Here is a 15,864-nt window from a genome sequence, read left to right as displayed (position 1 = left end):
ACCTCACAGAATCTACCTCCTGCCATTCCCCACCCTCCAAAGGCTGAGCCAAATGAACCCTGGGATGAGCTATAAATGGTGCAGCACATATAGGGAATAGGATGCAGAAGGTTCAACTGGAGATCCTGTGACTTTGAATTTCTTCTTTCTGACCAGGTAAAATCAGAGGGTGACTCACAGAGGTTTACTGAAAGTCCTTCCAGCCTTGCTCACATGTGACCCTCCAGCCCTATTTACCATTATAACCCCACACCCACCACAGTCCCTATTACCCTTCACTGCTATTGCTTATACTTTTTCCAAAGCACACATCAACTTGCAGTATTCCATATAATTTAGTTTTGAAGGATGGAGTCTATCTTTACACATGAGATTGCTACCTCTGTATATCACCCTGTTTTATTTTCCAGAACACTTATCACTCTCAGACATTATCTTGCTCACTTATTTGATTGCATGCTTATTGTCTGTTTGCCCTTCTTGAACCTAAACCCCCCCAAAGCAGGAACCCTGTCTGTCTTACTCACTGCTGTATCCCTGGTGTCTGGACCAGAGCAGGTTTTCAACAAATATCTGCTGAACAATTGAATGAATGCATAGATGGACAAACTATTTAGAGAAGAACTAAGGGGTCCTGGTTTCAGGTGTGAGATACACAGGGAAACCAGGAGAAAAGGCACTGAGGGGACTGATGCTTATGCGTGTTTCTGTGTATGATTCTACCAGGGCACCAAATCCAAGCCTTCTTTCCCCTCAGGTCTATCTGGTCTCTCCATTGTCCCCACGAACACCCATGCAGGGCTTGCTCCACAGAGTAAGAAGGTAGCACTGTGTTCCTTCAGCTCAGATGTCACTAGAACACAGTTCAGGAGGAGTCTCTGTGACTTCACATCCTATCTAATGCTTTGAAGGTAAGGATCTTAACATATATTCCAACATGGGCTGAGTAGATGGAAAAGTTTCCCTCTTCTCCTCCCCACTTGAAGCAACCAAGAGGTCTCTCTTAGCTGCTGCTCTCTTAGCTGCTGGCCCAGTGACCTTGCTAGGGCACTTCCCACTCCAGTGAGCAAGGAGCAGCTCTGCCCAGAGCCCTCACCCAGGTGCTCCAGCAGTGGGGGCCAAAAGAAGCCCATTCTGAGGACTGACTGGCTCCACGCTGGCAACAGGGGCTGTGCTGGGATCTAAAGCTCCTGAACCCTCCACCAAGCCAGGTAGGGAAAGGGCCTAACTCAATTAAGGATGTTCAACTAAATTGAGTCCCTTAAAGAGCTGTCTGGGGACCAGTCTGGCTCCTAAGGTAGGGGGGCTTAAAGTGTGACAGGTGAGGGGTGGGCTTCCTATTGGGAAACAACAGCAAAGAGAGAACTCCCTTTGGACAAGAGGAGATGCAGTGGCCACCAAAACTGAGGCTCCACACTCTTGGCCTAGAGTTTCAACCCACCTCTGCCTGACAAACACTACCCACCCCTCCTTCCCTGAGCTGTTTCATTTCCTTTCAGAAAACTTTGTTTTGGTTTGATATTTGCTTCTAGGCCTCTGGGAGAATTCTCTGAGTTTTGTTTCTCTTCTTGTTTCTAGGATACCTGAGCTGGCTCCTAGAGGAACAAGCTCAGTAGAAACAAGACAGTGGGGGGTTGGGGTGGTGTTAGGCTTGCCAGATAGAAAGAGAAGGAAGATAAGGAGGGAGGAAAAGAGCCTGCTTGGGCTCACATAGACTTTAGAGGCCCCCAGATACCCCAGGAGCACATCAGGGAGCTCCAGCACAGAACAAAACTAAAACACCCCAAGAAAAGCTATTTGCAACAAGGGAACATTAAGTTCTAAAAAAATCAAAAGGTCAGGTAACAGATCAGGGCACTGCCTAGGGCTGGCCTAAACCAAGCAAAGCACACTTAGGAAAAAGCCTCCATACACCACCTAGGATAATGACTCCCAGGCACAGGCACCGGGGTGGGTCCTGCGCATAAACACAAGCACACACCCTTAAAGGCGCCAGGCCTCGGAGCCGGGGGTGTGCAGGGAAGTGGGGAGCAGAACTCCACACTACCCAGGGCAGGGACACAGGGCTCAGCAAGCACCAACCAGCACCCCAGGCCTTTCCTGCCCATCCTACATCCAGCCCCACCTCCAAAAAGAAGGAACCTGGCTTTCCCAGGCCAAGGCAGGAATGAGTGGAATTCCCCTGAGGCAAGCTGCACAAAGCTATCCTGCAAAAGAAGTCCTCCATAAACTGGTTTCTAAAAGGGGAGACAGAGGCCAGCCCAGCCTGCCCCAGGCAGAGCCAGTGCAACTTTCAGTGTACCCCCACCACAGACCTTAAACACCAGAGGGCCACTCAGCAGAGTTGACTCCCAACCCAGGGGCAGAAGTCTCCCCAGCACAGACTGAGCTACCCACACATTAGACTTTTCTCATTTAAATGGCAAGTAGGTAGCTTAGAAGAAAAGCAGCTTTTAAAAATTGGACATAAAATAAATAAATAAAGAAAGAAAGAACAGAGGCTGGGCACTGTGGCTCACGCCTGTAATCCTAGCACTCTGGGAGGCCAAGGCGGGAGGAACATAAAAGGTCAGGACTTCAAAACCAGCCTGAGCAAGAGCAAGACCCCTACTAACCTCTACTAAAAAGTGAAAGAAATTAATTGACCAACTAAAAATATGTAGAAAAAATTAGCCAGGCATGGTAGTACATGCCTGTAGTCCCAGCTACTAGGGAGACTGAGGCAGAAGGATTGCTTGATCTCAGGAATTTGAGGTTGCTGTGAGCTAGGCTGACCAGCAGTCTAGCCCAGGCAACAGTGAGACTCTATCTCAAAAAAAAAACAACAACAGGCCGGGCGCGGTGGCTCACGCCTGTAATCCTAGCTCTCTGGGAGGCCGAGGCGGGTGGATTGCTCGAGGTCAGGAGTTCGAAACCAGCCTGAGCAAGAGCGAGACCCCGTCTCTACTATAAATAGAAAGAAATTAATTGGCCAACTAATACATATAGAAAAAAAAAAAAAAGCCGGGCATGGTGGCGCATGCCTGTAGTCCCAGCTACTTGGGAGGCTGAGGCAGGAGGATTGCTTGAGCCCAGGAGTTTGAGGTTGCTGTGAGCTAGGCTGACGCCACGGCACTCACTCTAGCCTGGGCAACAAAGTGAGACTCTGTCTCAAAAAAAAAAAAAAAAAAAACAACAACAGAAAGTCTGATGTTCCCCCACCCCAGGCCATTTTAAGAGCCAGAGCTCTATAGTTAGACTACCTGGGTTAGAACCCCAATATGGACACTAGCTATGTGACTGCTTAACCTCTTAGAATCTGTTTCCTCCTTTAAAATATGGGGGGGGATGGTGATAATATTAATAGTACCAACCTCATAGAGTTGCTCTGAGTATTAAATAATTTGTGTAAAGTGCTTTAAAAGTGCCTGGCACAGAATAAGTATAGTAATATGCTATATAATGATGTTTTGGTCAAAAACAATGGTCCTATAATAGAACTAAAAAATTCCTGTTGTCTAGTGATGTCTTGATGATCCTGACCCTGTGCAGGCCCAAGTAATGTGTGTGTTTGTGTCTTAATTTTGAACAAAATGTTTAAAAAGTAAAAAAATAAAAATAAAAAAATTTTTAAACAGAGAAAAGGTTGTAGAATAAGGATATAAAGAAAATATTTTTATGCAACTGTACAATGTGCACTTTAAGTGTGATTACAAAAGAGTTAAAAAGTTTTTTTTAGGCCGGGCGCGGTGGCTCACGCTTGTAATCCTAGCACTCTGGGAGGCTGAGGCGGGCGGATTGCTCAAGGTCAGGATTTCAAAACCAGCCTGAGCAAGACCCTGTCTCTACTATAAAAAATAGAAAGAAATTAATTGGCCAACTAATATATATATATATAAAAATTAGCCTGGCACGTGCCTGTAGTCCCAGCTACTCGGGAGGCTGAGGCAGTAGGATTGCTTAAGCCCAAGAGTTTGAGGTTGCTGTGAGCTAGGCTGACGCCACGGCACTCACTCTAGCCTGAGCAACAAAGCGAGACTCTGTCTCAAAAAAAAAAAAAAAGTTTTTTTTTAAGTTTATAAAGTTACAGTAAGCTAAGGTTAATTTGTTATTGAAGAAAATAATTTTTTTATAAATTTAATGTAGCCTAAGTGTACAGTGTTACAAAGTCTACAACTGTATACAGGAATGTCCTAGGCCTTCACATTCACTCACCACCCACTCACTGACTTACTCAGAGCAACTTCCAGTCCTGCAAGTTCCATCCATGGTAAGTACCCAAGTGTATCATTTAAAAAATTTTATGCCATATTTTTACTGTACCTTTTCTATATTTAGGTATGTTTGTTTAGAGATACGGATGCTTACCATTATGTTATAACTGCTTACAGTACTCAGTGCAGTAACATGCTGTATAGATTAGCAGCCTAGAAGCAATAGGCCATTCCATATAGTCTAGGTGTGTAGCAGGCGACACCATCTAGGTTTGTGTAAGTAACTTTTGTGATGTTTATATGAAATCACCCAAAGACACATTTCTTAGAATATATTTCTGTCATTAAGTGAGGCATGAGTGTACTTGGCAAAGGTAACTTTTCTGATGGGATGATGAAACTAAGCAAATCATGTATCTACTATAAAAACTATATATATCTATATATATGGGTGTATATATATATGTGTATATATATGTGTGTATATATATGTGTGTATATATATAAACATACTGTAACAGAGGGAACAGCCTGAAAAAGGATAAAATGTTTTATGAGTTGTCTCTTTAAAACAACCCCCCCCACTCTTTTTGGGAATTAAAATCTGTATCCCTGCCCCAGGCCAGTAATCAGCAGGGCAGGGAAGTGTTCATTGTTTTTTTTGTACTACTACTCAAGGAATTGTCCTGGCAGAGGTCATGAGATTGTCTTCCCCAGAGATGGAGTTGATCAGGACCATCAACTATAGTTAAACAGCATGGCTGAAAACTGTGCTGAAAACTCCCTTTAAATCTCTGTATTTCTGCCTATAGATAGGACAATGGTACTTCAAGATGAGAGTCTCCCATCTTCCTCATTTGTCAGCAAATTAATAAACTTCTCTTCCTTTTTCCTCAAACCACTTGTCCTCATTCTTCTGATGTAGCCTTGGAGACAAGAGCCAAGCTTTCGGTAACAATGTTCCACAGAAAAGTAACTGGTATAAAAACTATGAAAGTTGCTATGTAAATTACATTGGGGAATTAGGCATTGCCAAATTGATGGTGGGGTAAGAAAGGTACAGCAGGCCGGGCATGGTGGCTCACGCCTGTAATCCTAGCACTCTGGGAGGCCAAGGTGGGCGGATTGCTCAAGGTCAGGAGTTCGAAACTAGCCTGAACAAGAGCGAGACTCTATCTCTACTATAAGTAGAAAGAAATTAATTGGCCAAATAATATATATATAGAAAAAATTAGCCGGGCATGGTGGTACATGCCTATAGTCCAGCTACTTGGGAGGCTGAGGCAGCAGGATTGCTTGAGCCCAGGAGTTTGAGGTTGCTGTGAGCTACGCTGATGCCAAGGCATTCACTCTAGCCTGGGCAACAAAGTGAGACTCTGTCTCAAAAAAAAGAAAGGTACATCAGTGGCCCTTCTCATTTTTGTGTTACTGTGCCCATCAGAAAGGAACAGAGAGAACCAGAAGCAAGAGGGCCCCCACGCCTTCTGCCTTCTGCAGAAGCCTAAAGAAACTATGGTTTAGGGTTCCTCCTTTGTAGGAACAGAGGAGTGAAAAGGCAGCAAGAGAAAGAAGAACACCAGCTCCAGTCTCCTATTTCTCTTCCATGGCATTGACCTCTCTCAGAGTGACTAGAGCAGATAAATATTCATAGCAACATTATTTATAATAGTTAAAAAGTGGAAAAACCCAGATATTCATCAACTGAAGAATAGATAAAATGTGGTATATCCATACAATAGAATATCATTCAGCCATAAATGGAAATAAACTACTGATACATGCTACAACACGGATTAACTGTGAAAACATGCTAAGTGAAAGAAGCCAGTCACAAAAGGCCAAATACAGTATTATATGATTGCATTTATGTGAAATGTCCAAAATAGGCAAATTTATGGAGACAGAAAGTAGATTAGTGGTGGGAGGGAATGGAGAGTGACTGCTAATGGGTACAGGGTGGTAAAAATGTTCCAAAGTTGATTGTGATGATGGTTGCACAACACTAAATGTACTAAAAACCACTCACTGAATTGGGTATTTTAAATGGGAGAATTATATAGTATGTGAAATACACCTCAATACAGCTGTTTTTAAAAATGACTAGAAGGTAGTTATTGAAGATGGTACTGGGAACTGTATGTAAGATAAAGCGTGAATCCGTATATGTGAGAAGCAGGGGTGGATGGCCAAAAAGCAGGATAGGATGGCAACAAGGACAACACCCAACAAACAGCCCTTTCCTGGCCTCATATCTCCTTTACAAAAATGGTACCGAAACAAACCTGGATATATCTTATAGAAGATACTAGAAAACCCCTGCCCACCGCAAGTGGTCTAGCATGGTTATAAATTCCCATGCAACAAGATCTCTTCCAAGGCACTTACCCAGCTGGGTAGGCAACTAAACCTGATCGGGGGTCACAGGCAAGTCCTCTGCCTCCAGAAACTGTTATTCCCAGCACCTTCTCCAAGGTCACCTGTTAGAGAAAGACAGAGAAGTGACATGTTATAGACACAGTAGGTTAGGGAAACAGGTTCTGAAGGTACCTAGGGCCATCCTGCAGCACTGACTACTTTCCAGATGCCCTTGTCTTCAGGAGAATGGTGCTATGACTTTTCCAGGTTCTGTTCTGGTACACGTCTCTTGGTCACATGGGAAAAAGACAGCGTGCATCACCTACCTTTAGCAGGGCTCAGTCTGCTGGTAACATGGGAAAGGAAAGCAACTGGTTAAAACACAGCTAATGGCCACAGAGGGACAACCATTCCCCCAATCTAGGAAGGCACCATTTACAAGTTAGGGCCTCGAGTCCGCAGACTGGGATCTTGGGTCTCTGAGACTCGGGGAAGATCAATGATCTTCATGCTTTGGCAGGCATGAAGGAAAGGCCACTCTGACCTACCAAGAGCTAAAAGAATGTTAGGTATCAATTAGGTGACTCATAATATCCCTGACCTTTGCATTCTATCACATTCTTCCCTTCCATCAAAGGGCTCCACCTTCCAAATGTCTGCCAGTTTGTACAGACTATAAGCCGAGGAGGCAGAAACATGGCTTAATGCTGTGTTTTGCAAAGCACAGATGCTCAGAGTACTCTAATTATTATTATTAAGCCACAACTCCCACAGAGATGAAAGGGAAACATAAAAAGTGTTCAGAGATTCTGAGAACACATGGCCATAGGAGACATTCATCTGTCTCATCATCAGTATTGTTAATGCACACTGTGTGCGGCCCCCAGGACCCATATCGAACTAACCCAAAATTAGTTCACTAGTCTTTCTGCTAGATGATGCCATGTGAGATGGAGACTTCCCTATAACCTCTTGCCTGTCATTCCACCTCGCCCTCTGGTACAGAATGTCTTACTTGTTGCTCCAGGTCCAGTAACCTCTGTCTGAACTCCCTGCACTGGCCCTGCACTGGCCCTACTCAGGGATGTCCTTGGTCTCGCTTGGCTCAGAAAGCAGGGCTTCTGAATGCAGAATGGCCATGCAAACAGGCTAGAGAATACTCTGCTATGAACACTCTGATCCCAAGGAGAGTCTCAGAGGCCCTAGGAGGGCAATGTCAACCAGAAACACTTTAGGGTAGTCATACTTGTGGCAGGGTAGTCTACGTCTACTTCTAGTACAGGCCAGTTTCTGGAGAGGGGAAGCCCAGAATCAATCAGGATAGTTTTAGGATCTCCCCTTCTCTCTTACTGTACGTTACTGTCCCAACCAGAGAACTGAAAGTACTCCTAGAAGACCTGTTTTAAGCCCTTATCTCTGGGGACCATTTTAGTTTGAATTAGGTTGAAAGGATATTCCCTGTGGTAGCCAAAGACCGAAATGAGTCTCACAGGGCATTATGGTTAAAACCTACTCCTCAGAAAGGTCTCCAACAGTCTCTGTGCTTCTTGAGGATGCAGGCAAGGAATTCCAACATGTTTCTATACACTAGTGGTTTAGATACAGGACACCAACCCACAGCCACCTGGCAAGCACCAAACTTGCCAATTGCCCTGCAGACTGAGACACTAAACCTCAGATAGGATTAAACTTACTCTAGCCTACACTATATATCCTTTCTATATTCTTTTTTTTTTTTTAAAGAGACAGGGTCTCACTCTGATAGTTTACCCTAACTTATGCTTTGCATACTTCTCAGTTTAGTGACACCCTGGAACCCAGTCACCTGGCACCGACTAGAAAGCATAAAATCATCCTGGGAAAGTCCAGGGGATACTCACTTCAAGTCACCATGCTCTCATCCTGGTACTGTGCCTTTAACTATCTCAAAGGAAGGGGATACTCAGGAAAATTCCTGCTGTGCCCACTGCCTACTGCAGAGGAGAGAGAGAGGAGCCCTTGGCTAGCATTACTCACATAGATGGGAGAGGTCACAAAATCAAGTGCAGTGAACTAAAAGGCTGCTCAACTCCCATTCTCTTCAAGAAAATCTGATTGAAGGCAAATCCTTTGGATTCAAATTTGCATCGATCCCGATCCCTTCCCTTCCTTAATCTCCAGCGTTGGTCCCAAGAATTATACCAAGTAAGTTGGTTCTCAGCTGCCTTTCCCTTTAACAGGAATTTGGGTAGGTGTTTTGTGGGCAGATGATCCAGTTCCATGGAGAATTAATTCTGAAACTAGTTTGGACTTTTTTTTTTTTTTGAGACAGTCTCGCTTTATTGCCCAGGCTAGAGTGAGTGCCATGGCACCAGCCTAGCTCACAGCAACCTCAAACTCCTGGGCTCAAGCAATCCTACTGCCTCAGCCTCTCGAGTAGCTGGGACTACAGGCAAGTGCCACCATGCCCGGCTAATTTTTTCTATATATTGGCCAATTAATTTCTTTCTATTTATAGTAGAGACGGGGTCTTGCTCTTGCTCAGGCTGGTTTTGAACTCCTGACCTTGAGCAATCCACCCGTCTTAGCCTCCCAGAGAGCTAGGATTACAGGTGTGAGCCACCACGCCCGGCCAGGACTTTTCAACAGCATTCTAAAACAGGAAGGAGACATGGGTTACTGAGTCCCTAAAGACCAGAATTTATCCAAGTTTCTTTACCATGACCCACAGTAAGAAACATTTTATATCATGACTCAGTATATACATACATGTATGTGTGTGCATGTGCATTAAACTGAAATGTGACATACTATATTTTCTATTATACTCTGCTAATGAAAAAAAAACCCAAACTCTGTAAAATAATTTAAAGAGGTTTATTCTGAGACAAATCTGTGTAACTGGCCTGCAGTACCTTGCCTCAAGAGGTACTGAGAAAATGTGCTTTCAGTGACTAGGTTACAATTTGGCCTTATACATTCATGGATACAGGAATTACACTTAAGATCATAGGTCAGTAGGTATAGGTTGTACATTGGTTTGGCCTAAAAATGTGGGACATCTAAAAGTGGCGGGAAGTAGGGGCTTATAGGTTATAGGTGGGTTTAAAGATTCTTTGACTTGTAATTGGTTAAAGAAATGAAACTCAGTGGAAAGGCTTGGAATGTTTTAACTTAAAGATGTCTGTTAATTAGGGATAAGCCACTAGACATTTAGCAAAACTTCAAAACTTAAGTGACCTGTTAAGTAAATTGATGGCCTGCAGGTCTGGTTTAAGCTCTGTCTTGAATAGCCTTAGGCCTGTTAATGATTTAGTATCTTACTGTTACAAGGAATATCTCCAAAAGGGAGGGGGCATAACTGGGTGTGTGTGAACTCCCTTCTCATGGCCTGTAACTCAAGGTTTTTCTGGGGTTCCCTGGGCCAAAAGGGGGTCCATTTTTTTTAAGACGGGGTCTTGCTCTGGGGCTCGGGCTAGAGTGCAGAGGCATGATCATAGCTCACTGTAACCTCAAACTCCTGGGCTCAAGTGATCCTCCTGCCTCAGCCTCTCAAGTAGCTAGGACTATAGGTGCACAACAGCACACCTAGCTAATTTTTTTATTTTTTATTTTGTAGAGATGGGATCTCGCTATGTTGCCTAGGCTGGTCTTGAACTCCTGGCCTCAAGCAATCCTCCCACCTCAGCCTCCCAAAGTACTGGGATTGCAGGTGTGAGCCACCATGCCCAGCCTTATATTTCATTAAAAAATAATTCCAGTTATGGCCCACTTTATGGATCTGATGACCTACAAATGGACTGGAAGCTCTAGTTTAGGAAACCCTGCTACAGACCATCTCTTTCTGTCAGGCCTAGGTCACAGGCTCTGCTCACTGGCACCTTTGTGTTCCCCAGTCATCTTCCTCTTAGGATGCAGAGCAGTGGAACATACTTCCGGGACTAGGAAAACTCCACAGGCAGGAGTTTGACTGGCTCAAAACTTGGCCTATTTTCAAAGGATTTATGGCTTTTGGCTTTTTCTGGCTTTCTAAGCAACTATCCAAGGAGGAAAAAAGCAGTTTCCTTTGGCTCTGTGGAGGGGGAGGAGCAGGGGAAAACATTCAGGGGCATCAGCTGGTTTTTATTTTATGTTCTTAACTCAAACCAGCTTCCTGTTTGCAGGGAGGTTTTGGGCTGAGTTTCACTTTCAAAGGATACAAGAGTCTAGAGCTCCTGTAAGGCCTCCAATATCCAGGCTTATTTTGCAAGGCTCCAACATGATGGATTTCATAAACTGACTCTGTCTCTCTGATAACCTTCTCCCTATCTTCTTTTTACAGAAGGGTGGTAACGATTCCACCCTGCCCTAGAAAATGGAGACAAACCTTAACACCCCTTGCAAACACACCCCAGGCTAAATGAACCCAAGTTCAATCAGTGGTGTGCTAGAGGTGGCTTGCATGGGCTCTTGAATGCTGATTGTGCACAGCTTTTCCCACATTCAGTGGTAACAGATTGGTTGCCTTGAAATCACCATGGTGGAAGTATTTACACCATGGAAATCGGCAAAGGCTTACAAATCTTATAAATCATGGCTTTTCCCCCTCTCAGTCTGTAAATATTTACCAGGGCACCACTTAGTTCAAGTCACTATTCTCTCTCACTTGGACTATAACCCATAAGTATTCTCCCTGCTTCAGGCCTTACCTCCTATAGTCTTAACATGGCAGGTCACAGTGATTCTTTTTTTTTTTAGACAGAGTCTCACTCTGTAGCCCAAGTTAGAGTGTCGTGGTGTCAGCCTAGCTCACAGCAACCTCAAACTCCTGGGCTCAAGCAATCCTTCTGCCTCAGCCTCCCAAATAGCTGGGACTACAGGCATGCGCCACCATGCCCGGCTAATTTTTTCTATATATTTTTAGTTGTCCAATTAATTTCTTTCTATTTTTAGTAGAGACAGGGTCTTGCTCTTGCTCAGGCTGGTTTTGAACTCCTGACCTTGAGCAATCCACCCGTCTTAGCCTCCCAGAGAGCTAGGATTACAGGTGTGAGCCACCGTGCCCCGGACCACAGTGATTCTTTAAAAATATAAATGAGCCCCGGCGCGGTGGCTCACACCTATAATCCTAACACTCTGGGAGGCTGAGGCAGGCGAATCACTCGAGGTCAGGAGTTCGAAACCAGCCTGAGCAACAGCGAGACCCATCTCTACTATAAATAGAAATTAATTGCCCAACTAATATATATAGAAAATATTAGCCGGGCATGATGGCACATGCCTGTAATCCCAGCTACTTGGGAGGCTGAGGCAGCAGGATTGCTTGAGCCCAGGAGTTTGAGGTTGCTGTGAGCTAGGCTGACACCACGGCACTCACTCTAGCCTGGGCAACAAAGTGAGACTGTGTCTCAAAAAAATAAATAAATAAATAAAAATATAAATGAGATCATAGCATTACTCTGCTCAGAACTCTCCAATGGCTTCCCATCTCACTGAAGCTGAAATCCAAATGCTTTACCCAGGTTTTTGTTTGTTTGTATAAGACAGAGTCTCACTTTGTTCCCCAGGCTAGAATGAGTGCCCTGGTGTCAGCCTAACTCATAGCAACCTCAAACTCCTGGGCTCAAGCAATCCTACTGCCTCAGCCTCCCGAGTAGCTGGGACTACAGGCATGCGCCACCATGCCCAGCTAATTTTTTCTATATATATATATATTAGTTGGTCAATTAATTTCTTTCTATTTATAGTAGAGATGGGGTCTCGCTCTTGCTCAGGCTGGTTTTGAACTCCTGACCTTGAGCAATCCTCCCACCTTGGCCTCCCAGAGTGCTAGGATTACAAGGTGAGCCACCACGCCCAGCCTTTACCCAGTTTTAAAGGCCCCACATCTTATAACCTCTGGACTACCTCTCTGGACTTCATTTCCTACACTCTTTCCCACTCACTCACTCCACCCCAGCCACCCTACCAACCTTAAGCCCCTTAAGCGGATTCTAGCCTCAGGTCCTTTGCATATAGTATTCCTTGGACTAAAAACCTCTTCCCTCAGCGAATTCCCTTTGTTCAAAGGTCTCATCCTGGCTGGGCGCAAAATCCTAGCACTTTGGGAGGCCGAGGCGGGCGGATAGCTCAAGGTCAGGAGTTCGAAACCAGCCTGAGCGAGACCCCGTCTCTACCAAAAATAGAAAGAAATTAATTGACCAACTAAAAATATATATACAAAAAATTGGCCGGGCATGGTGGCACATGCCTGTAGTCCCAGCTACTCGGGAGGCTGAGGCAGGAGGATCGCTTGAGCCCAGGAGATTGAGGTTGCTGTGAGCGAGGCTGACGCCATGGCACTCACTCTAGCCTGGGCAACAAAGTGAGACTCTGTCTCAAAAAAAAAAAAAAGGTCTCATCCTTAGAGAAGGCTTTCCAGACTAGCTTTACTGCCATCATTCTATATCTAACTTACCCAGCCTTAGTTTTCACCATAGCATGCAAAGGCAGGTAGTAATCGGACATTGATTATATCTCTGTCCAATGTCTGTCTGCTCCATCAGAATGTGAGCTCCTTGAGGACAGGACCTAGGTCACCATCCCTCACTGATGTACCCCTGGCACTCGAAACAGTGCCTGGCACATAATGGGCATTTGATACATATTCAATAAATAAATGAATGCCTAGAGGCTTCAGGAACAGTGAAAGCCCAGGAAAAAACTGGGGTATCTCAGGCCAATAGAGTGGTTCTCCACAAGTATCTAAAACTGGTTGTGACAGAAAGGCTTTGTCCAGCTGAGGACAAGCACAAAAGGAGTTTAATAGTACAAGTAACATTTTGTTTCTTAAGTTGATGGTGGGCACACAATTGTTCACTCTATTATTCCATATGTCTTTACCGTATATCTTAAATAATTGCATAGCCAATGTTAAAAAGGAAGAAAAGATATGGTCAAGGATGTGGTGTGGGGCACCAGACTTTATGAGCAACATCCTTCTATAATTCACATTCTTTCCTTTTCTATTTTCAAGCCATTTCATTGATACCCACTGACCCAGCAATGTGGGGGAAAAGGGTTTAAAGAACTCAAGAATCTGTGTTTTTATTTGATTTAGTTTCTCACTTAAGTGCTTGTAAGGCTGCATATTTATATAATGCTCTGACAAGTCACTTTTAAGAACCACTGTGCATATCCCTTTTTCTGACTGCTAAGCATGGCAGCAGAGATGAGATGGGCCTCTCAGCCTGGGTCCCATGAGTAACTGTGATGAACACATCCCCTGTGCTGACCCACACTGAATCTGTAGAATGAGCAAGAAATAAACTATTGGTTAAGCCATGCAGATTTAGAGGTGATTTCTTACCAAGCATTACCTAGCCCAGAAATTTTCAAACTTTTTGGTCTTGGGACCTCTTTATACTGTTAGAAATTATCAAGGACCCCAAAGAGCTTCTGTTTATGTAAGTTATATCTATTGATAGTTACTATATTTGGAATTACATGGGAAACATCGTGACATATTAATTCACTTAAAAATAAACCCATTATGTATTAACATTTTTATTAATGATAACGCTATTATCTAAAGCAAAAAAAATTATTGAGAAGAGTAGCACTGTATTACATTTTGCAAATCTTTTTAATGTCTGGCTTAATAGAAGGCAGCTGGATTCTCATATCTGCATCTGCCTTCAATCTGTTCTGATGTTATACTAGTTGAAATATAAAAAAAAAAATCTGGCCTCATTTGTACATGAAATTGGAAAAGAGAGGATGTCATGAACCTCCAAAAGGGTTTTGGGGACTCCAGGCATTCTCAGACCACACTCTGAGAACTAATGATCTAACCCCTCCTGAATACCACAGCATCTTTCCACATGGGGAAGCAAGCCCACTAGTAGTGTGAGAGTTCTGGCCTCAAGCATAATTTGAGGAAACTGAGGCAGGGAAGAGGCCCTGTTAGAAAATAGCTGTCAAAGTCTAGGATATGGTTCAAAGTTCTAATAGGAACTTTAGCTCCAAGCCCTCAAGGCCCAAATGTCAATGAAATACAGCCCAAGAGACACACCAGTCCAGGCAATTGTTTGTGGCCAGTGACTTGAGACACAACTGCTATAGCCATCTGGCACCCTGATACATCTACAGCTCTAGGAACATTGCTTCATGCACAAGGGAAAACTCAGAACTAAGAAGAGAGCATCCACTTTGTTCTCTACAGTGATCTTCTCCACATCTAAAATGCAGCCTGGAAACAGGGAGAATAACCACATTGTAACGCAGCTTTTGCTTTGGCAGGTGGAAAGTGTTGAGATAGAAGAAAGCCTATACCAACCTGAAAGAGGTGTCACCTTTCTTCTGAAGCAAGGCTACGGGAGGGCAGTATTACTACAGGCTTACAGTGAGGGAGCGCTTGAATACCCACCACTCCCAGTATGAACTAGGCAGGGCGGTATTATGTCCGCCAGAGAGACAGAAGGCAGGCAAAATCATCCCTCACTTTAATAAGATAAAGATATAACTTCATAATAGCCTAGTCCCAAGAGAGAAAGAATAAAGCCACATGTTTAAGTGCTCTTCTGGCTCTCATTAAAGTAGATGGAAAAAACAGGTGGCTCAGCGGCAACAGACAGGACTACTCATTCATACTAAATATAACAGCATTTTCCAACCTGCAGATCGCAACCCATTAATGGGACTGGAAACCTATTTAGATGATACTAAATAAATAGAACAAAAAATAGATCACACGGCAAGTGATGGGTAAGTAATGATAGTGAAACTTGTTTCAGGGGTATGTGTGTTTACTGGGTTGCAATATAAAATGTATTTCTCTTTTGTTGAGACAGAGTTTCACTGTGTTGCCCAAGGTAGGGTGCCGTGACATCAGCCTAGCTCATAGCAACCTCAAATTCCTGGGCTCAAGCGATCCTCCTGCCTCAGCTTCCCGAGTAGCTGGGACTACAGGCATGCACCACCATGCCTGGCTAATTTCTTTTTCTATTTTTAGTTGTTCAGCTAATTTCTTTCTATTTATAGCAGAGACGGGGGTCTCGCTCTTACTCAGGCTGGTCTCCAACTCCTGAGCTCAAGCAATCCTCCCGCCTCAGCCTCCCAGAGTGCTAGGATTACAGCCGTGAGCCACCATGCCTGGCCTAAAATGTATTTCTTTTTTTTTTTTTTTTTTTTGAGACAGAGACTCACTTTGTTGCACAGGCTAGAGTGAGTGCCGTGGCGTCAGCCTGGCTCACAGCAACCTCAAACTCCTGGGCTCAAGTAATCCTTCTGCCTCAGCCTCCCAAGTAGCTGGGACTACAGGCATGTGCCACCATGCCTGGCTAATTTTTATATATATATATATTAGTTGGCCAATTAA

The 15,864-nt window shown here is 44.1% G+C and overlaps 1 protein-coding gene across 3 annotated transcripts in view; it reads right to left on the bottom strand.

Moving 5' to 3' along the window:
- The window catches only part of MAPKBP1 (mitogen-activated protein kinase binding protein 1), a 55,463-nt gene that overhangs the window by 20,132 nt on the left and 19,467 nt on the right, over positions 1–15,864 (bottom strand). For all 3 annotated transcript variants that reach the window (XM_020285971.2, XM_012766491.3, XM_012766493.2), the window contains one exon: positions 6,579–6,670. In XM_020285971.2, the coding sequence (XP_020141560.2) occupies positions 6,579–6,670 (92 nt within the window). The remainder of the gene's footprint in view (positions 1–6,578; positions 6,671–15,864) is intronic.

The sequence above is a fragment of the Microcebus murinus genome, chromosome 6 (assembly GCF_040939455.1).
Source record: "Microcebus murinus isolate Inina chromosome 6, M.murinus_Inina_mat1.0, whole genome shotgun sequence".
Lineage (NCBI taxonomy): Eukaryota > Metazoa > Chordata > Mammalia > Primates > Cheirogaleidae > Microcebus > Microcebus murinus.
This window is presented reverse-complemented; position numbering and strand designations above follow the sequence as displayed.